At 33.2% G+C, this 23721-nt stretch overlaps 3 protein-coding genes and 3 long non-coding RNA genes across 6 annotated transcripts; 4 read left to right on the top strand and 2 right to left on the bottom strand.

The window, feature by feature from the left end:
- Positions 1-1310: 1310 nt before the first annotated feature.
- Positions 1311-11585, top strand: LOC103869128 (putative cysteine-rich repeat secretory protein 17). The gene is made up of 3 exons (XM_009147191.3): positions 1311-1841; positions 2000-2164; positions 9955-11585. Exons 1-3 carry the CDS (start codon positions 1518-1520, stop codon positions 10075-10077), a joined length of 612 nt encoding a protein of 203 aa, XP_009145439.2. The 5' UTR covers positions 1311-1517; the 3' UTR covers positions 10078-11585.
- LOC117134136 lies at positions 2174-5334 on the top strand. The gene is made up of 2 exons (XR_004458305.1): positions 2174-3684; positions 4347-5334. It is a non-coding gene; the product is annotated as an uncharacterized LOC117134136 (long non-coding RNA).
- Positions 2608-6881, bottom strand: LOC103869127. The gene is made up of 2 exons (XR_004458303.1): positions 5145-6881; positions 2608-5027 (listed from the first exon to the last, which is right to left on the bottom strand). It is a non-coding gene; the product is annotated as an uncharacterized LOC103869127 (long non-coding RNA).
- Positions 11586-13121: 1536 nt separating the features above from the next.
- Positions 13122-20303, top strand: LOC103869126 (putative cysteine-rich repeat secretory protein 17). Its single transcript, XM_009147190.3, has 2 exons — positions 13122-14852; positions 14990-20303. Exons 1-2 carry the CDS (start codon positions 14535-14537, stop codon positions 15443-15445), a joined length of 774 nt encoding a protein of 257 aa, XP_009145438.1. The 5' UTR covers positions 13122-14534; the 3' UTR covers positions 15446-20303.
- On the bottom strand, positions 16758-22473 carry LOC117134135. The gene is made up of 2 exons (XR_004458304.1): positions 22122-22473; positions 16758-22064 (listed from the first exon to the last, which is right to left on the bottom strand). It is a non-coding gene; the product is annotated as an uncharacterized LOC117134135 (long non-coding RNA).
- LOC103869125 (cysteine-rich repeat secretory protein 38) lies at positions 20539-23123 on the top strand. The gene is made up of 2 exons (XM_009147189.3): positions 20539-21996; positions 22483-23123. Exons 1-2 carry the CDS (start codon positions 21604-21606, stop codon positions 22912-22914), a joined length of 825 nt encoding a protein of 274 aa, XP_009145437.1. The 5' UTR covers positions 20539-21603; the 3' UTR covers positions 22915-23123.
- The last annotated feature ends 598 nt before the right edge of the window (positions 23124-23721 follow it).

Below are 23721 nucleotides of genomic sequence, written 5' to 3'. Positions count from 1 at the left end.
TGACAAAAAAAAAGAATGTGAAATGAAAATAAAAACAAAATAAAATTTAATTAGTTTTCTATACAAGTGAAGGGAAATACAAGAAAGACCTCATTGCTGTCCATATTGCCAGTTGTAGAACGGAGCATTCCAGTAGGGAGGAGGCCGCATAGACAATCCAACGCAGTATCGAAGTCTAGCCGGTGCCGTTGCAGTACCTAATGTAACACTGCCAGACATTCAGTACGCAGTTAAACAAGTCTGCTTGTTTATGCATCATCCTCGGGTGCAAATTCTCAACGCTCTAAAACGGATCATACGCTATGTCAAGGGCACATTGGATCACGGGCTGCAGTTATACAGGTCCAAGGTTAACGAGTTAACAGCCTATTCTGATGCGGATTGGGTTGGGTGTCCCGTTGAGTGTAACGCTCCACTTCTGGTTGTTGTGTCTATCTGGGAGACAACCAGGTCTAGCGCTGATCGAGTCGCAAACACTGTCGCTGATACTTGCTGGTAACGCAACCTGCTTCTGGAACTGCATATACCTATAACCAAGGCTACATTGATCTTCTGAGACAATTTGAGCTCGGTCTATCTCTCTTCAAACCCGGTGAAGCACCAAAGAACTAAACATGTGGAAATCGATCTGCATTTTGTGTGTGAAAATTTTTATCCTGGTCAGGTTAAAGTTCTTCATGTGCCTTGAGCTTTCCAATATGCCGATATTTTCACAGAGGGTTTGCCAACGTCGCTATTCAACTCCTTCAGGGACAGTTTGAACGTTCGAAGTTTACACGTTCTAATTGGGGGAGGATGAAAGAATATACTAAATATTATTCTGTTCTGTAACAACTAGAAGTAGTCTCCCTGTAATATAGGAAGATCGAGATGATCACGTAACAGACTTGTGTATAAAGTGTACTGTACAAACGATCAATGAAATCAAGCAAATTCAAAGTCTTTCAATATATGTTGTCGATTTCTTTGCCAAAAAGAAAAAAAATGTCGTTGGTTCTATATCTCTTTGAATATTCGACGGTATTATGTGGGCAACAGTTAGGACTTAGGAGTGACATGTTTCTATAGTATAAAATGTATACGCGTGTTGGAATCTTATCTTATAGTGTCTAAAAAAGCAAGAATCTGGTAGTAATAAATTAAGAAATGAATTCCTTCGTTTCAGGTTTGCACCGTATGAATCGTGTGAACGAAGTCACACCTCTTGAACTTTAACAGTTTCTTCGGCCCACTTGTCGCCGCAATAAGTCTCAACCTTCAACCATTATCTCATGTCCTTATAAAGTGTGAACATCTTATTCTACAAACAGACCTTTTCAAACAAATTTCGTATTGGGTAACCAAAAACAATAGACAAAATTTAACATTTTACCAAAAAAAAAAAAACAATAGACAATATATAAAACATCATATATCTGTTCAGTATCCAAATATCCCTCTGAGTCTCTTACAGAAACATCAGTCCCAACGAATCATTTAGAAAAAAAAACCGTCTTTGAGAAAAATAATCCAAAACAATGTACTCTTCATCGTCTGTATCAAAACGCCTCCTTTTGATCCATGTCTTGGCCATACAACTTCTCCTTATAAGCAGTGAATTGTCTTTAAACACGACCAATGCGTATCTCAACCACAAATGCTTGGTTAGTCAAGGAAAATACAAGCCGGGAAGCGATTACGAGAAACTTTTTAGAAAAATAATAAAAATGTTCTATAAAGCCAGCATCGAGAAACAAGGTTACGATCTGCTCGGCTCTGATACATTATCCGCTATCCTTCAGTGCCGTGGCGACTCCTATGGCCCCAAGTGCCGCGACTGCTTTGTCACCTCCCTCGCTGTGGTACTGTCACATCAATCTTGTTGATTAGTTCTATAAATCTGCACACAGGTTTTGACATTTTAGCATAAGACAAAAAAAAAACTACGTATTATATGTTAATTACTCTCGTGCAATCTCGTTGTTGATTGTGGTGTAGATATTTAAAACGTATATTACAGCTTCGTAGGAAATGTCCGTGGTCCAAGGGGAGAATAATATGGTATGATGAATGTCTTCTCGCGATTTCGGCCACCTATGCTACTGGAAAGATCGATTTCGACAATATCTTTTGTATGTCCAACGCGAAGAAGTTGGGAGATAAGCTCGGGTTTGGAGATGTTTGGAATGGGGGAGACGCGGTTCAAGGGTGATACAGTTTATGGAATGGTGCAGTGTACGAAAGACTTGTCACCAGAAGCTTGTGAAGAGTGTTTGGTTTTTAATAGCATACATTTTCAAGATTGCTTGAATGATAAACGAGGAGCGAGATTTGTGGGTCCGAGCTGTACTTTTAGGTTTGAGTTTTATCCTTTTATTGCGGTTCGAAATTTTAAAAAGCTAAATAAATAATGAAAAAAATTGCTAAAATAGAACAAAAAAAATAACTATATTTGTCCCTTTGACAATTAACTTGTCCTCTTATTGTAACTAGAGATTTTGCCCGGGCTACGCCCAGGTTTATACAAATAGCATTGTATTTAATATTTATATTACAATATTATATCTATTTATAAAATATAAATAGTAATAATTTAAATTAGAAATGAATAAAACTTGCAATTTATTGTTTTTATCATCTAAAATATGTATGGGATGATGAACACATGTGAAATGAATTAAAAATTGTTAAACTTTAGTTATTATCCAAAATATTTTTTTTTACATATTTTGGTTAGTTTGAAAATATATTATTAATCTTAACATCACATTTTTTATATTTATTATTCAAATCATGTTTAATATTTTATTTCTGTATTATTTAATTTTTATAATATACTTTATTACTATATAATTTATTTTTACATTGTTTTATATGTAAATAGGCAATAATTATTGTTATAGGCCAATGTAAAAAAACTTTTCTTATTTTAAAACAGAGTTTTTTTGGTCTAGTTTTAAAGACAGAGTTACGTTCTGATAAACCAAAATACCCAATTACAACAAAGAACATGACAAAGGTGTATTGTGGGTGGTTTTTCCCTTGCTCGTTCAACTCCTCTTACTTTTTATATGAAGTGATGTAGTACTATTTTCTGTATTTTAATATTTGTTCTTCAATATTTCTTTAAACTTTTTTAATAATGTCTATAAGCTTGTTATAATTTTAGTACAAAAATTTATGACGTTACCATAATGTTCGTACTTTTATAGATCCAACAATAAGTTAATCCTTCTACATAAGAGACTGACTAATTTTTAATCTTAAAACTATTCAAAGAAAAGTAATAGTCCAAACTTTATTTTGATGTAACATATATTTAAAGCGATAGTTTAGATAATTGATGATCAATAACTTTAAAAATTTATAATATTTTGTGTAATTCAAATACTTTTGAGTCAGCAATACTTATTTGTGTTAATGAGTCAAAATTCAAAAACTCCATATATTGTTTTTGGATAGTCAAAAACAATTCAATAGCCAAAGCTTTGGAATATTATTTTTGAATGAGAAAATGAACATGTCTCTGGAAAAATCCAAGTCTCCTTGTAATTATATAGTAACCGTGACTTTTAAAATTTATATATATATGAAGACATAAATAATTTAAACGGCCAGTTATTCCAATCAGTTACCTAAACCACATCCATGTAAAATCACTTGTTCACTCGCACCGTCCTTCAGCTTTGTTGCATGTTTCAGCCCGTCCTTCTCTTGATCAGGACAGTCCAATACGTAGTTATGATCATATCTTATGCCCACCTCTCTTGTAGACTCGCCTATCCATTTCTTGTGGTGAAAGCGAAAGGAGATCCCTTTCCCGTAAGAATCTCGCATGATCTGTGTGTTGATCCACATGGGTGATATGTGGACCCCAAATCTGGATCATGTGGTCAACAATGTTCCATGAGGCATTACCCGCCAAGTTCCAGTACGTATTCTGAGCTAAGTTAATCGGAGTGTTTTTGTTCTCTGCAGATGCCTCCATGTTAAGTTTCATGGTAGTTTCTGACATGAGAATGTATGTCGGTGTGTTAGAAACTGCACCAGGATAACCTATCCAAGAGGTATAAGATAAATGATGAAAAAAGATCTTTTCTGCAACGTTAATCCCATATATAGATGTAGGGACCTTCTTCTCGACCAGATATGTGATATTTGAAAGTGATGAAAGGTCTTTCACCGTCTTCTGCTACATCCCATATTTATGAGTAACATTGATGTTTTACACATATCTGATGAACTTTGCAAAATGATATATAATCATACAAAAGAAGAGATAAGTCTTACATACCATGGAAGCTGTTTAGAGGCCTTATTGATGGGAGGTGTAGTCGATTCCCCTGAGTCTACATTTGCCGTCTTAGATCCAGTTTGCCACACGACCAACTATGCCCCTGAAGTAGCGTGGAAACTCATATGTTTCAGAAGTATAGATAACACACAAATTCATTAGACTATTGATTCAACCACAAGAGACCTGACCATATATTTGACAATATAATCTAAATTCAAGAACAAACCAAAACAAATCAGAAATGGCAACCTAATTAAAACGATGATCCATATTAAAAAAAAAAAGAAGTAAAAATGAAATATGCTGCTTATAGTGAAACTCTATGCCGCAATATTGGATGGTCAGTGAGAACCCAGACTTGCACCTTCCTTCTTTGAACCACAGTGAAAAAACAAACAACACACACAACAATAAAACTGGTGGTTGTGGTTAATGACAATGACTCATTCACCATTGTTTGATCATCTTAGCCCAAGCAATGTTACCAGCATATAAGCCTCAACTCCTATATTTAAAACTGTATTGTGTAAATAAACCCACAATGATTTTCAATGTCTGAGAATATAATTTTAACAGAAGATTTTACATTTTGAATAGTTTTTCTTACATTGCAATCAAAAGAGCGAGCAAGGACTATGGCTGCGTTACGCTCTTGTTTGTTCTGACTAAAAAGGTTAAAAATTTAGGCTCTTTCTGGTTGCCCGAACAATGCCTTGGCAGGAGCTTTAATATTGCCTCTAATTCCACAGAGCTGAATATTTGAATACCCAAAAAAAAACATATATTCTTGTAAAAGATTTTCATAGAATGTCAAATGAGTGCTTTTTTTTTTTGTGAAATAGCTTGAAGAATCACAATCTCAAGATACCTGCATATATGTCAATTACATTTCTCTTGCCTTTGTGATCCATCCTAGAGATAATTTTATTCTCGTCTTCCAAGGGTAAAGACATGAGATCAGGATGCAGTCTTGTTCATTCATCTGTAATATAATCACCTGAAAAAGAGTTCAAAATATTCAGCTTAGTGGAACATAAACTCAATGCAACTCTTTCCCAGAAAAAAAAACAGATGAACGTTGTAACATACGCTGAATTCACTGTTTGAATTTTGAATCAGAGACTCTACTCGGGATTCCAAGCAAAAATCTGCAGTTCGATAAGCCCATCATTCACCTTCTGCCACTTAAAAATTTGAATCGTGGATAGTTTTTGTAAAACCAACCAGGATCAACTGGACCATCTATTGTAATGTGACTTCCCCTACATTTGAGAGAATGTCTGCATATAATATCCTTCGAACATCAATTGGTTCTGGAGCATATCCTGATTAGTGGGACAGGAGTCCAAAACATGACATGCTCAAGCTAAAATTTCTTTATTAAAAAAACAAAAATGAGCAAAAAGAGAGGACCAAATACCATATATAGGTTACCTTCCTCTGGTTTCACATGCTGCACAATACAACAGGGTCGAACAGTTGGAAAGATCTATGTCCCTCCTTCAGTTGCTTCCTAATAAGACCGTGGAAGGGAGAGTTTTCAAGGACTTGGTAAATCAAAATCATTCAATATATGAGAGGGAGTGGTCATTAAATCATCAGTAAACATAAGAGATTAAAGATATAAATCTGAAAACGAAAGAAATATCTGGAGTGACGGATCTAATATGAAATGTATCTGGAGTGAGGGATCAAATACCTTTAGATACAATAACTTAAATTAGTTTTTTCATAGTACTCTCAAATCTTTCTTCTCAAATACGTAAAAATCTGGACCGAGCTTTGTGCATCACAAATACAAAAGAGTATAACACAAATCAGAAGACACACTTATTTCCTCTCTTTTTTTTGAACTAAGACACACTTATTTCCTCTTATTCCTTAATGTTTAGTGGCTAACTACGTTGATTCTAACCATTTGAAGAAAACAAAAAAAAATCAAAAGCCAAACCTTGACAGCTTTCTTTTCTTCCATTCAGGTTCTTCCTCTGTGAGGATCTTCTTCTCTTCTTTGGTCTCCTAATTTCAGATAACAAACATAAGATTCTCCTACTTAACCAACGGCACAACAATTCAAAATTTGGCAATAATCACGTACCATTGTTTCAAGTAGAGGATAAATAAGATTTGGGGAAAGTACTCAAAATATATGTATTGGTTACTCTCAGCTTCTTCTTGATGCAAAGCTGATTATGAGGACATGAATATGATTACACGACCATCACTCATCTATGAGACTAATCACCATTGATTCTTTCTTTTTGACCGAAGGAGGTGATTTCAAGGGATAAGAATCAATGTTATAATTAGAGATCTGAAACAAAATTTATGGATAGGGAAGAGAAGAAGAAAAGAGTTTGGAAAGTGAAAGCAAAGTAAGAGTTATAAAACTTTTTCGTTTTGGAAGAAGAAAGGCAAAGGTCTATGATTAATCGTTTTCCGGAGAAGCCCAATGGTCTTAATAAAATTGATGTGGTAATTCAGAAATGATATGCCACTTAAATGTATTTTGATTGGTGGATTATTTAATTTGATGTGGATAGCTTTAGAGTGGAAGATATTCACCTTTTAGTATTGTGATATTTCTTGTTAATCCAATTAAGCCCCTCTATTTTAAAGCATAATATTCGATAAAACTCATAATCAATTATAAAGAAAAATTAAAAAGTCTCTTTCATCTTCATTCCTACAAACCAAACCCTCAAATCCGAGGATATAAGGCCCTGTTCGTTTTGTAAACTGGATGAGAATTCCAGACGCGGCATCCGCATGCAGTAATTGGATACAGCAATCAGATGTTGTTCGTTCGCGATTCTGGAAATTTTGGATATTTGGATGAGCTTGCTGTAGTTGGAAGCGTTCAAACATCTCATCCAGAAATCTCAAAAAATCCGGATGAGTTTTCAAAATTAATCTGGATGCCGCGTCCAACTTAACCTCCTATTTCGCGCCAAACGAACATCGGTCCGCGTCTGCGTCTGGATACCGCGTCCAGTTTACGAAACAAACAAGGCCTAACTCACTGTTGCTTCTCTTCATCGGCGTTTGTCTTCGGTCTACGACACTTCCGCTCCCATCTCTCTCACCCCCGATAGACATCAACCTCTCCTATTCTCAGGATCGCCAAGCCGAAAGTACGTCCTCCTCGTCTCTTATTTACGCAAGCTCGTACAGCACAAGCTTATGCCATGAACGAAGAGTTCTCAAAAGTTCTCGGTCAGCAGATTGAGTGTTACTCTAATTATCCTAATGCCGATAAGATTAATTGGATTAATGGTGAAATGAGTCAGGTCCGAGTCTCTCTTGTTTCTTAGATTGTAAATAGTTTTGCTTTATGCTGAAATACAACAGTAGAGTGCCTTGGATTAAGAGTGAATGAGCTGAAATTTTCATTTTTCCTTTTTCTTTTGTTCTGCAGATGTCGTTGTGAGCATACTTTTAGAGCCAAAACTGAGGTTATGTTTCATGTGATCCTTTGTAGTTTGTATACATTAATTTACAAGTTTTCAGTTACAATCCTCTGCAAGCTGTGTGAATCTGTGCTACCATATTCTGTAACTATTTATACATAGTGAAAAAGGAAGAGGCTTGATTTGTCTGCTTTGTTTATACAAGTTTTTGGAAACATTGTGTTCTCTGTGTTTGTCCATAAGGACTTTGTAAGGGAGTTGCTCGCCGTTCAAAATCCTTTCAAATAAATGGGACACAGACCAAAAGCCTTTTCAAATGAAAGCTTCAATTGTGGAAGAAAATATATGAAATGCTAAAAGCTAATGTCTTAACAGTTTATCTATTTTTTTTCTAATTATGCTAACTAAAAATATATCTTAACATTTTTATCTATTTTTTTTAGAAAGAATTACGTTTTTTTCATAAGAAATGAATAATAAAGCTAATTTAACATTTTACCAAAAAAATGAATAATAAAGCTCAACGAACAAATAAACAACAAAGCTTCATCTTCGTTCTTACCATCTTCTCTTTGCCGCACACCGTAAACAAACCATATTCGCTGTGATTTTCCTCCTCTGCGACATGAACTCACGGTTATGAGGATTTGTCACATGAGTTAAGACATGAACTCACGGTTATGCAATTTTGTAATAATTGCATCTTCTTCATATTAGGGTTTTCAGTGTTTTCTATGAATAGATCTCAGAACCGTCAATGATTTTATCATAGAATCTTCATTTATTTTGCGTTTTACTTCTATAACTTATAACTATAGTATAAATTAACCCCATTAGAACCAAAAACCAAGAAAAAACAAGTTTTGATTTTGAGTTTTGGAAGATTATATCCAAAACGCCATAGTTGCAAGACGCCGGTTGCGTCTCCTCGACATCCTTCTTCGAACAACTTTCTGAGATTCTCTTTCGCCGGAATTTGCTGTAGTCTCGCTTCTTCTTCTTCGGCTTCTGAGTTTCTCTATTTTACCTCGTACGAAACCAAAAAAGATATAAAAAAAATAAAAACTTTTAAAGTTCACCTTTAGTTAACGAAAAAAGGTTAAGTCTCACCTCGGACCCACCAAAATCAATTAAAATCCATCTAACTAAAACCCAAATCATCAGTTACACTTTTAAGAGGTCAAATTGGGTCTTATCATCCAAAAATTGCCTTAGTAGGAGAAACTGCCTCACAGTGTAAAAGAAAAATGGTAAACTGTTCCCGGGTGTAAATGACTCTTTTATTTTAAATTGAGATATAGTTACAAATGATTCCAGACCGGAACCACAAGGCATTTAATACATCCATACAAAAAAAAACCACATCACAATTCATGATCATGACGGTGTGACTTAGGTCACACCTCACCTCTGAACTTTTACATTTTCGTCGGCCCTCTTGTCGCCGCAAATAAGTCGGCCCTCTTGTCGCCGCAAATAAGTCTCTGAACCTTCAACTCTTCTCCTTACAAATTTTAATCATCGCTTTCTACAAACTGACCTGTTCAAACAAATTTCGTATTGGGTAAACAAAAACAATAAACCATAAATATAAACATCAGTCCCAACTAATAATCTAGAAAAATCCCACTTTGAGAAAAATTATCCAGAACAATGCACTCTTCATCGTCTGTATTAAAACGCCTCCTTTGATCCATGTCTTGGCCATACAACTTCTCCTTATAAGCAGTGAATTGTCTTTAAACACGAACAATGCAGATCTTAACCAGAAATGCTTGGTTAGTCAAGGAAATACAAGCCGGGAAGTAAGTACCAGGAACTTTTAATAACTACCATCAGAATGTTCTATGTGACAGTATTGTTAATCAAGGTTTCACTCTGTTCGGCGGTTTACTTTATCCGCTCTCCTCCAGTGCCGCTGCGGGAATGTCACATCAATATTATTGATTAGATTTTTAATTTTTTTTATAAATCTGTGCAAAGCTTTTTTTATTACATTTTAGCATAAGACAAAAAAAACTACTGATTATATGTTAATTAGTCTCGTACGATCTTGTTGTTCATTCGGCAGGGCGGTCGATATTTGAAATGTATATAATACGGCTTCGTCGGATATGTCAGCGGTACAAGAGTAGGATAATATGGTACGACCAATGTCTTCTCGAGATTACTTCCTACGATTTTTTTGGGAAAATCAATTACGACAATAATTTTTGTATGTCCAACGTGAAGAAGTTGGGAGATAAGTTCACGTTTACAAGTGTTTGCAATACTCTCATGGACAATAAGACGACTTTAGCCACCAGTAATGTTCATTACACTGAGCCAACAGCATTGTTCTATGTGGGAGAGACGCGGTTCAAGGGTGATACACTGTATGGAATGGTATAGTGTACAAGAGACTTATCCCCACACGCTTGGCAGGAGTGTATAGTGTTTAAGATTACTAGAATGATAACCAGGAGCGAGATTTGTAGGTAGGAGGCTAGGAGCTGTACTTTTAGGTTTGAGTTTTATCCTTTTATTACCAAGCCGGTCCAAAATATTTAAAGAGCTAAATAAATATTAACCTATTTGGTTTGAATGTTTTCAGTCAAAAGTTTATGTAACATCAAGTGATACTTTTTAATGAATGTTTACAGAATAAAACAACAAAATAATAACTGAACTAGGATAAGACTTGCGCCTTGTGCAAGATAAATTTATATAAAATTTATTAAAAAATAATATACGGAAAAATAAATTTATATTCTTGATTGAATTAATATTTTGGTCTTTAAACAATTTTTTTAATTTTTTGTTAATTACATAATTTGTTTACTGATGAGCCGATCCAATTTTTAATAACATTTTAGGTAAAAAAATCACTTACCGCCTACCGCATAAGAACCTAACGTTTAGGTCGAAAAATCTCGGGTCTATTTGATTACAATGAAACTATGTCAGCTCGGTTTTATATCATGATTTAGAATTTAAAAATTAATTATGGTTATGAGAAGTTTACGTTCATGTGCCAATCCTATATATCTTTAATATTTTTCTCTTTTTTATTTTGGTTATTGTTCGATATAAATATTAATTTTGAAGTTTATTCTCATTTCGTTTGTTTGTTTTGACCTGAAATTTAGAAAATGCTTATGTTTTAAAATAATTAAAGATGTACATACTTCGGTTAAGATCTGCACCTTTTGCAGAATAAATATTTTATATTTATTATTTTTAATGTTTTTCTGCATATTATGAAATAATAACATAATAGGTATATATATTAAATAACTAAGAAATCAGTTACTATTATGTAATAAATTAGCATGTGCATATAAATCAAACTATAACTCTTGTTTATTCGCAATCATTTTAGGGTAAATAAATAAAAAATCAATCTTATCTATCGTATATGATATATAATTAAATTTAAATGATATTAATAAATATATATAGTACACTTTTAATATGGATATTTATTAAATAAAGTTTCTACTCATATGATTTTCTGATTTTTTGCATATTTATGTAACAAAAGTTTACACCAACAACTTTTTTTTAATGTGGGATAATTTCAATAATTTATAATCATTTAAAAACAATGAAGATTTCAAAATTAAAATTTTAACTTTTCAATATATGTTCAATGCAAATATCAAAATATAAGTATACATTTTCAGACGATGTATAGTTTAATTTAAACGATATGATATATATATATATATGTATATATATATATTAACATAAAAACCTATTAAAATAAAATTATTTCTTCATATGGTCTTATAGTCATTGTATCTTAATATAGAAAAATTTGAACATTGATCGTAAAAGTTTATGTGAGACTTTTAATAATTTTAGTAATTTATACTCGTTTTAAAAAATTTAAACCTTGTATTTCAAAATACAACATATACACACAAAAAAATCTAGATTTTTATTATATGATTAATGTAATAATGTAATTTATTTTAATAATAAAGAAATAAACAAAAATGATAAAAGTATACAGATTATTATCAAATCTTTATTTTTTAAATCATTAATTGCTATATATATTTTTTAATCACATTAGGTAATTCCGTAGTTTTTATTTTAGGAAAGCATACGAAACAATAAAGATTTGATATATGCGACCAACTATAGCCTGCGAAACATTATTTTGCTAAAGAGTATAATTTTTAGACTATAGTTTATATAAGGTGCTCTAGAATTCTTTGAAATAAGATTTAGAAAGCATACACAAGTGCCAGTTATGATGAGTTTTTTTTTTTTTTTTTTACAAAATTTAGGTTATAACTTTTTAAAAGATCCTCAATTAATATATAAGAGATATGATAACTATACTCTCCTATCTTGTTGCTTTATGCTTGTTGAATAAATGTCTTCTCTCCCATTTATCTTATATATAGTGCAGTCATTTTAGGACGACACCGAAGGAATCATGTGATTGAAATTTAATTGATACTAGGTTAAGACCCGCGCCTTGCGCGGGATGAACATTATATATATATAAATTATTTTATATATTATATGTTTATAACATATTATAAAATAATAAATATATATTGAATAATTAAAAAGTCATTATCTACTACTTATATAACTAAATTGGTGCGAACATATAAATAAATTTTATAAATCAAAAAAATATTTTTTTCTATTTGATATGAAATATAATTAAATTTAAATGATAGTAACATAAATATGGTATAATTTTAATATTAATATTTATTAGATGATGCTTTTTGCTCATATTTTTTTTTATCATTTGTATCTGTTATAGCAAAAAGTCTAATTTAGTAATAACAAAATTTTCACTGTGAAATTAATGGTTTAATTAATTTATAATATTTTTAAAAATTAAGTTGTCAATATTTTTTCAAATTTTTATCAAAAGAATGTTCAAAGTAAATTTCAAAATTAAGGTATTTATGTATTTTTATATGGCATATAGTTTAATTTAAAATGATACATATATTTATATATCTTTTATTTTTGATACTTATTCAATGAGACTTTCAACATAAATTATTTTTTAATTATTTGTATCATGTCATAACAAAAGTTTTAAATCATAGATCACAAAATTTGAATGTGAAAGTTTTAACAGTTTTAGTAATTTATACTCGTTTTTAAAAATTCAAAATATAATATATAAATATTTTTTTAAAATTTTATTATATAGTTATTATAATTTTTTAATTTATTTTAATAGCTTAAAATTAAACAAATATAATTATAATACACACATGTTTTTATCAAATATTTATAATTCAAAATCATTAATTGTCATATATACTTTAGCCACATTAGGCAATTCCGTAATCTTATTTAAGGAAATAATGAACCACATTAATAATGTATTTATTGTGGTTTAATAAAAAGCTTATTATATATTTAGATGGACCAACCTATTTCTCTAAGAATTCTAAGAATCATTCTAGGGATGACACATGGCTACAAAAAAATGTTGGAATGTTTCTCAAATAATATATAGGGGATTCATAAGAGGACTTTACTTATAACAGCTCTTTATTTCTTTTCCATGTTTATAAATAACAAAAAAAAAAAAAATCGCAAAGAGCTAATGCAATGACCGTGATACGTGAAAGTTAGAATTATAGCTACGTGATCGAGACACAATGCCTTCATTTCAGGTCGACACCGTAGGTATCTAGATACCTACATGGATGTCGAGTATATTTCTCTCGCCTTTGTGATCCATCCTCGAGAAAATTTTATCCTCGTCTTTCCAACGGCAAGGACATGAGTTCAGGATCCTTAGTATTGTCCATTCCATGAAGAGGAGTTTGAAATGTTCAGCTTATTGGAACATAAACTCATTACACACTTAACCAAAAAAATAGAAGCAGATGAATGTTGTAGGACGCCCAATTCACTATTTGATTTTCCTATCAAAGACTAGGATTTGAATCAAGAATCTGCAGTTCAATAAACCAAACATTTTGCTTTAAGCAAAAGTTGAGACTTTGTGTGCCTTCCAGAACAAATGGACACGGTGGAGCCCTGGAAGGAACAATATCATTGATTCGTTCTAACGCATCTTCGATCAGATTCCTACAAACCAAGATATCCAATTCCATCCTCTTGTCCACCGTATCTGTCAATAGCTTGGCATTGAGCTCACTGACTGAGACGAAATCCAAGGAGCAAGCTATTTCTGACTTAAACATAACAAAATTCAGAGAAAAAGACATACGTAATATCTGTAAATCTTCCCATCTTGGCATCGACAGCTGTTAAAGACAATTCCAAGAAATCAAGAATCTGCAGTTCATATAACACCAACTCACAATTTTTTTTAAAAAAATATATCCACATCCTTCCAGGTCTCGTACATAAACATCACAGTCTCAATAAATCATATCCAAAGAAAGACACCTCCTTTCAGAAAAATACAAAACGATGTACTCATGTGGGTCATCTATCAAAATGCCTCATTTTGGTTCCCATTTGGCCATACGATGTTACCTAAAAAAAGCAAGAATATGGTCATAATAAAATTAAGAAATGAATTCCTTCATTTGAGGTTGGCAACGTACGAATCGTGTGAACTAAGTCACACGTCTGAACTTTTACATTTTCGTCGGCCCTCTTGTCGCCGCAAATAAGTCTCAACCTTCAACTCTTCTCTTTTCTCCTTACAAAGTGTAAACATTGTATTCCACAAACTGCACTTTTGAAACAAATTTTGTAAAAAGGCACTTTAAAACAATAAACCATATATATAAACAGCATAAATCTGTTCAGTATCCAAATCCCTCTGAGTCTCTTACATAAACATCAATCCCAACGAATCATCTATGAAAAAACCCCTTTGAGAAAAATAATCCAAAACAATGTATTCTTCATCGTCTGTACTAAAACGCCTCATTTTGATCAATTTCTTAGCCATACAACTACTCCTTATAAGCAGCGAATTGCCCTTAAACACGACCAATGAGTATCTCAACCACAAATGCTTGGTTAGTGAAGGAAAATACAAGCCGGGAAGTGAATACGAGAGACATTTAAATAATATCATCAAAATGTTCTACAGTGGCAGTTACAGAGGTTTCTACCTGTCCGGTATGAATAATGATAACGCTATCCTCCAGTGCCGCGCCGATTCCTACGGGACCAAGTGCCACGACTGCTTTGCTACCGCCCTCGCTAAGGTAATGTCTTATTGATTAGTTATCCTTTTTTCAAAAAATAATTACATAAGAGAAAAATAACTATTGATTATATGTTATTTGGTCTCGTGCAATCTCTTTACTGATTGTGGCGTCGATATTTAAAATATATATTACAGCTTCGTAGGAAATGTCCGTGGTACAAGGGCATGATAATTTGGTATGACCAATGTCTTCTTGCCATTACTACTACAGATGCTATTGGGAAGATCGATTACGACAATAACTTTTGTATGTCCAATGCGAAGAAGTTAGGAGGAGATAAGAGCGCTTTTACAAGGACTTGGAAAACTCTCATGGACAATCTGACAACTTTAGCTACCACCACTAGAGGTAAAGATGAGTACACAATGTTCTCTGCGGGGGAGACGTTGTACAAGGGTGATAAGATGTATGGAATGGTGCAGTGTACATATGACTTATCACTAAGAGCTTGTAAGGAGTGTTTGGTTTTTAATAGCGTGCGTTTTCAAGATTGCTTGAGTGATACACGAGGAGCGAGATTTGTGGGTGGGACCTGTACTTTTAGGTTTGAGTTTTACCCTTTTCTTTCTAAGCCAGTCCTAAATATTTAATAGCTAAATAAATGTTATACTTTTTGTTTAAATTTTTTCAGTCCAAATTTTATGTAACATCAAGTGCTACTCTTTTCTAATGAATGTTTAAAGAATAAAAAACAAAATAATGTTTGAATAAAAGAATGCAAACCTATTTTGTTGCTTTAGGCTTCAACAATGTGCTCTCTCCCATTTCTTTGACAGAGATCAGTCTATTTCTTATGGTTTTAGCAGTTATAAAATCCAGAAGAACAATTCGTAACCAGATCACTGAAGAACAGAGCTATATATGGTTTCTTAAGAATTACAGCAAATTAGATGAAGATAAAAAGATGGAAAGTTTTTGAAGTTTTCAGATATCGTTACGTCGCCTGCCTTTGCCGCCATCAGCGCCGAGATCTGCCTCAGACTTCTTCTCTGATCCTAGCGACTCACATCCTCTATGGACTATGGTTCAAGCCCTCCCTCTTCCTTTCTTGCATCAACTCCTGGTTCTATATCTTAGAGTTCTGTATCCCTTTTGGAATTCAACTCTTAGCCTATGTTAAATAAATTTGACATTCATATAAAAAATGTTTATTGATTGTGTAGTCGTATGTAAATAGGTTCTTTCACTTAGTAATCTGTTGCACAGACATTTGTTTGTGATAGTTTGGACTTTGGATTCCAGTTTTAAAATTGTAGCGTTGAACTCATTTTAACCTATTTATTAATATCAGTAAATAAAGTTTCGGTTTTCATATTGTGTCGCACTTTACTTCAACAATTAATAATCGACCAATGCAGAAATCACGAAACAAAACTATTTCTGGATAGAGGTTGTTTACTATATATTATACTAGGGTCGGACCCGCCCTACGGGCGGATATGCAAATGAACGAAAGAATATAAATATATTTTAAATTTTAATAAATTCTCAGTTTATTTTAAATTATAATTTTCACTATTTTTACTACATATTTTACCATTTCTTCTTTTTTTATAAATTATATATTTGTTACTATAATAAAAAATGTATAAAGAAATATAAGTAAGCTATATCTCTTATTCCAAAATAAATTTCATAAGGAAGCAAATAGAAAAACTTTTAAAAGTGTTGTATGAATACACTAAAAATTTCTATGTTTTTTTTTTGTAATACCTCTATGAAAAATATTACTATTTACTATATCATTTGTTAAACAATAAACATAAAACAATATATTGCAATCTAATTATAGTTAAAATATAGTTATGGATTAAAACTCAGTGTAAAATGATAATTAAGATATTCTGAATAGATATGCACAACTTATTTAATTTTTTATTATTAAATTTTATTTTGTTTTAAAATTACTATCTTTTCAAAATACCAATCAGGTTATTACATTGTTATTAAAAATAAAATTTTATATATTTTCTAACTTAATCTTTTATTTTTATATTTCGTTTACAATGTCAAGCACTAATGTATCAGTTTAAGGATTTATGTGAATTTTGAGTATATCTTCAGTCCAACATTATGATCCAAAAGCATTATCTTCTTTTTTTATCTCCAGTAAAAACATTCAACAATCTTGAATAAATATCACAAATTAAAAATATAAAATTTATTTTTTTATAACATCTATGTTTATGCAATCGAGAATACATGATCTTCATGAAGAAAGACTAGTGATATATTGTGATACATGATAATGAAATTTAAAAGAATTGTCTAAAGGCCTAGTAGTTTCTAATCAATCTGCTACTTTGTCTGCCTCCCTTTTAGTCCATCAGAATGAAACTGCTTCAAACTTAGTCGACCACCATTTGATCTCCCTCGTTCAAAGAGTAGCATTTTGTTGTTTAATACGTCAACAGCTTTTTTACTGTCTCCCTCCGTGATAATTGTTTTTTGGATCCGAGAGCCCAACAATGTTGTAATGCCATCAAAAGGGCTTGTATTACGAAAGGGTTTTGTACCTTCCTTCCCACTGCTTGAGAGCATCCTTTATAGTTACCTTCACTGTTAATACACTGTCACGTAAAACCCACCCTGCAGTTCCATTAGATTTTCATCGAGAAAAGACCCATCAGTGTTGCATTTGATCCAGTCTCGAGGAGACAGAATCCAATGATTTTGTCGCTGCACCTTAGCTGTTCTTCTCCTCTGTTGAGGCTCATCCCCTCCCATGCTCTCTGCTTGTTTCCATTCCTTTGCATCAGATTTAGCATATTGGAGGAGAAATTTCCAATGAAGATTACTTTGTTAACAATGGGGGTGATTAGTTGGGATGTAGGAAGTGACTTTAGCTTTAATTTTCATCTACAACCCTAAATACTACTAATCATGCTTTATCTTGGTTTTTAAAGCTACAACCAAAAAATTAAAGCTACAGAAAAAACACACAAAAAATAGATGTAAACATCTTATTTTCTAAAACCCTATTTTTTAGCTGTAGGAAATTTTAAAAACTACATCACTTAAAGCTAAATCAAAAATCCTACAGACAAAATGCTAAAGTAAATTTTCTACAGTTACAACCCAACCAATCACGCCCAATATAAATTATTTCTAATTCGATAGCTTTTAAAAAAGAAAAATAGGCAAGAAAGTGAATACCTTACAGCGAGAACAATAATCCTTTCGCGTTGATTCTTATTTTGGCAATGCTTAAAAGCAAGCTGAGCAATCTGGATCACTGTTGTCAAATTAAACTCTCCAACATGAAGGCCTCAAAAGACAGTAAAATTGATGCCTCCATCAAAACAACAACAATTACAAAATTGCTTTTGAGTAGAGACATACTGTGCATACAGGCCAGAATCTTGTCAAGATCAGAGGTAGGCGTAGTCTAGACTCTGACTCCTTACCTGCCATTGTCAAGATCCCCACAAATGGAAAGGTGGAAACTTTTTTTACTCAGGTTACGTGAAGATTCTTGCAAAGTTCATTCCTTTTCTAAAACCCCATCATTAATAAACAGATAAAAGATCGAATTTGAAGAGGGACATTTGAAAAAAAAAGAAATCAAATTTCACTGAAAAATGTACAAAAGGGAAATTAAGGAGATGGAGAGAACGTACAATCAACAGATAAAATAGTGTTGTTAATAAAATTTTCAGATATAGTGGTCATTAGTCAAGAATATGTGTGCTTTCAAAAGAAACAGAGGAAGCTGAAGACTACCCATATTCTTCTCCAAATCACTGAAACTCATTAGAAGAAGACAATGCTTTTACATCTTAAAACTTGATCAGTTGCACCTCGACAATGGAAGAACATGTAGGCCAGCCTTCAAATCAGTGATTAGGATAGATGAGTTAGCCATTATATTGAAAAAGAAATCTCCAGTGCTATTAGGGATTGTGAGGATGAGGTTCAAGCGATGAAGCTTACTTTTTTATAGGTAAATTTCTACCGCCTTTCTCAGATAAGAAGCATTGAATGTGAAATGGTTGTTAATGACAATGCATCAATACTTCTGGTAACGTATTAGAGAAGATGAATCTTAAACTAAACGACACAAACCTAAATTGAAGCATTGATTACTCAGGAAGTTTCATCTCACTAGGCCTTTCCAAACCGCCATTGTTGGTTGACATATTCAGAGATTGCAGTAGAGAATGAACCCTAGAAACCAATGATCGACACTCGTGAAGAAGAGAAGGTGAGAAGAGGATAGGAGCGTGAAATGAGATACTTTTTAGTTGATTTTTAGCCCAAATAATGTAAATCAAAGCCAATCCATAAAAAAAATTCAAGCCAACTTGTAAAATCAATACAAAAACCAAATGAACGAAATGTGGACTTCCACGAAATGTACGTCTATCTAAATAAAGCCCAAATCACCTCGAAGCATGCACAAAACTTAATGAAACAGAATGTTTTAAATCAAAGGACCGTGTCATGTTTATAGAAGTCGACTTTATGACGTGTACCTACATGGTTTTACCAGAAGAGATGAAACCCATTTTTATAATAATAGATTCCACTGTCTTTCTCAGATAAGAAGCATTGGATGTGAAATGGTTGTTAATGGGAATGCATCAATACTTCCGGTAACGTATTGGAGAAGATGAATCTTAGACTAAACGACAAAACTTAAATTGAAGCATTGATTACCATAAAGTTTCATCTCACTAAACCTTTCAAAACCGCCATCTTTGGTTGAAATAATCAGAGACTGCAGTAGAGGATGAACCCTAGAAACCAATGATTGACGCTCATGAACAAGAGACGGTGAGAAGAGGATAGAAGCGTGAAATGAGATACCCTTTCATTGATTTTAAGCCCAAATAGTGTAAATCAAATCCCATCCGTAAAAAAAATCCAAGCCCACTCGTAAAATCAAACGAACGAAATATAGACTTCCACGAAATGCACGTCTTTCTAAATAGAGCCCAAATCACCCTGAAACACAAAACTTATTGGAACGGAACGTTTTAAATCAGAGGACACATGTCATGTTTATGGAAGTCGACTTTATGACGTGTACCTACGTAGATTCACCAGGAGAGATCAAACCCTTTTTATAATAATAGATTTCACCGCCTTTCTCAGATAAGAAGCACTGAATGTGAAATGGTTGTTAATGGCAATGCATCAATACTTCCGGTAACGTATTGGAGAAGACAAATCTTAGACTAAACGACACGAACCTAAATTGAAGCATTGATTACTCAGGAAGTTTAGTCTCACTAAACCTTTCAAAACCGCCATCGTTGGTTGACATAATCAGAGATTGCAGTAGAGGATGAATCCTAGAAACCAATGATCAACGCTCGTGAAGAAGAGAATGAGAGAAGAGGATAGGAGCATGAAATGAGATACTTTTTCGTTGATTTTTAGTCCAAATAATGTAAATCAAAGCCCATCTATAAAAAAAATCCAAGCCCACTCGTAAAATCAATAGACAAAATAAACAAACGAAATGCGGACTTTCACGAAATGTACGTCTATCTAAATAAAGCCCAAATCACCTCGAAACACAAAACTTAATGAAACGAAACGGAACGTTTTAAATCAGAGGACACTTGTCATGTTTATAGAAGCCGACTTTATGACGTGTACCTACGTGACTTCACCAGGAGAGATCAAACCTTTTTTTATAATAATAGATTTCACCGCCTTTCTCAGATAAAAAGCACTGAATGTGAAATGGTTGTTAATGGCAATGCATCAATACTTCCGGTAACGTATTGGAGAAGATGAATCTAAGACTAAACGACACGAACCTAAATTGAAGCATTGATTACTCAGGAAGTTTCATTTCTCTAAACCTTTAAAAACCACCATCGTTGGTTGACATAACCAGAGATTGCAGTAGAGGATGAACCCTAGAAACCAATGATCAACGCTCGTGATAAAGAGAAGGTAAGAAGAGGATAGGAGCGTGAAATGAAATACTTTTTTGTTGATTTTTAGCCCAAATAATGTAAATCAAAGCCTATCCGTAAAAAAAATTCAAGTCCACTAGTAAAATCAATACAAAAAACAAACGAACGAAATATGGACTTCCACGAAATGTACGTCTATCTAAATAAAGCTCAAATCACCCCGAAACACAAAATTAGTGAAACGGAACGTTTTAAATTAGAGGATACATGTCATGTTTATAGAAGCCGACTTTATGACGTGTCCGCCTACGTGGCTTCACCTGGAGAGATCAATCCTCTTTTATAATAATATATAGATAGATATACATTATTGGTTTATCAAGTTTCTATGGTTTTATATAAATGACCAAAAAAATGAATTAAAATACTTTTATACTTTTGATAAAAAAAAAGATACATATATATATTCTCTATATTTTATGCTGTGTCCCTATAAAAATTCGTTTCTAGAAAGTCAACAACACACATCCTCAACATCGTTTAGTATGTCATCAAGTTAGGTTGGCACCGGACGTATTAAGAGTTACACTTAGTCAAAGTTTTGAATGTTCATCGACCCACTCGTGGCCTCAATACCAAGCGTCAACTCCCTTTTTCATCACCGTCACATTTTTATTTTATTCTAGAATCTGATGAGGCCAAATCATCTAAATTGACTTTTTGGTTGAAAAGAAACATCCATTCTCAAGCTTTGAATACGCCCTAATCCAAACCGTACAAAACTGAACACTTCAACTCTTCTAATAATATTATTAAATAAATAACTTAAAGACCACCCAAAACCGACGATCATTCAGCAGCACTATATAATCCATATGAACCTCAACATTACTCCTACCAGAAAAAAAACTAGTATCGACATTCCTAAAACAATGTCTTCATCCTCCTCGTCTAAACGCAGCGTTTCACTCTCTCTGTTGGCTTTAGCCATACAACTTCTCTTTATACACAGCGTTTTGTCCCAAAGTCAGGACAATGCGTTCCTCTACCACAAGTGTTCTGACATTGAAGGGAACTTCACTTCGAGGAGTCCGTACGAGTCAAACCTCAACAGTCTCTTTCCTCGTCTCTCTTACAGTGTTCCATCAAGCGGTTTTGCCGCTCTCTCGACTGGTAACAAACCTGACAACGTCAATGGTTTGGGCCTATGCCGCGGCGACGCCTCCCCTTCTGACTGCCGAACCTGTCTGGCAACAGCCATCCCCGAGGTAATCTTACTATATTGTATTTAAATACATTTATATGTTGTGGGTACATCTCAGAAGCATAAGCATATCTCCTAAACCTAATTGGAATAATGTAAAGATGTAGAATAGGAAATATGGATATACACAAATATAGATATAACTATATCGTAATAGTCGTACCTTAATTAACAAACATATCAAATGTTAAAAAAAAATTCCTTGAATTAAAACTTTTTGAACACTAACAAAAGATTTATTTAAGAACTTTTATTACTCGATACAGGAGTATATATACTATTAACTATATTATGATATAAGTTAAATTTTATTAGCTTTGAATAAGAGAGTTTTGAAAATGTCAGACTTTCTTTTCAACAAAAATAATAGCTATAAACGACACGTTGTGTGTAACAAAGGAAGTAATAAACAAAGGTATCTTAGAGTTGGAATAGAAAGAGTATTATACGATCGAGTTTGTGTATATTTAATGTTGGTGTTATTTGACAGCTACGTAAGAGATGTCCGAATAACAAGGCAGGAATAATATGGTACGACAACTGTCTAGTCAAGTATTCATCGACCAATTTCTTCGGAAAGATTGATTACGAGAACAGGTTCTATCTGTACAACGTCAACAACGTGAGCAATCCAGCATCATTCAACACGCAGACCAAAGCTATTTTAACTGACCTGACGAAGAAAGCAACTGCTGGAGGCCACCAGAAGCTGTTTGCCACAGGGGAGAAGAGTCTAGGGGAAAAGAAGCTGTACGGATTAGTGCAGTGTACGAGAGACTTGAGGAGTGAGAGTTGCAAGGCATGTTTGGATGGGATTATCGGGGAGCTTCCTAACTGCTGCGACGGTAAAGAAGGAGGGAGAGTTGTGGGTGGGAGTTGTAACGTTCGGTATGAAATTTACCCTTTTGTTAAGATTGTTTGATAGAGGTCCAAATTAAAAGTGGTCCAGAGGCAAACATGGTCCTAAATTATAATGGTGTCAATGACATACGTATAGGCATATATTGTGTGCTTGCTGTTTGAATAAAGTTTTGAGTCAATAAAATTTAAGTTCTTCTTTGCGAGTTCTTTGGTGTGGCTTGTTTGGCCCCCTTATCAATAATAAGCATGTTTGGCTTATAGCTATTTTTATGTAAATGATTGCAGCCTTCAATCCACAAAAGTCAATGGATTTTAGAAGTGAGTACATGCTGACATGTTCAATTATTTCAAACGGAGATATCCAACTTTATAAGCAGCGTAAGTCTTCGTAAGAGATTCGTTGATTCTCACAGAATACCGTTGATTACAAGAATGGCGATAAACAAGCATGATGAACTTTAGTCAAAAAAAAAAATCAAGCAAGATGAACTTGAAAAGCTCTGGATTATATTATTATAAAACGTGACTCTTTTACATCATATGGTGTTGTTTTATAAAGAGCTAAAACAAATCCCTAGCTACCGACTCATCAGACGTTTATCTATCTAATATCTAACAAGGAAAAACAAAACTATGAGATAAACATGAAATCGTACACAAATAATGAAATAAAACCCAACTCGGTTTTGGAACTAAACCGATGAAGTAAACCGACGAAGATGCACTGCATCAATACTTTTCTAATTTTCTGGGCAAACATCTATTAAATATAGATGATGGGAAACGAAAAAAAAAACTAAATCATCAATACTATTAAAACAGAAGGCTATTTTTTGAAGTCCCTCCTGTTTCAACAATATTTACAAGA

The sequence above is a fragment of the Brassica rapa genome, chromosome A05 (assembly GCF_000309985.2).
Source record: "Brassica rapa cultivar Chiifu-401-42 chromosome A05, CAAS_Brap_v3.01, whole genome shotgun sequence".
Taxonomy (NCBI): Eukaryota; Viridiplantae; Streptophyta; class Magnoliopsida; order Brassicales; family Brassicaceae; genus Brassica; species Brassica rapa.
Note: the sequence above shows the minus strand (reverse complement) of the source record. Positions and strands in the feature narration are given on the sequence as shown.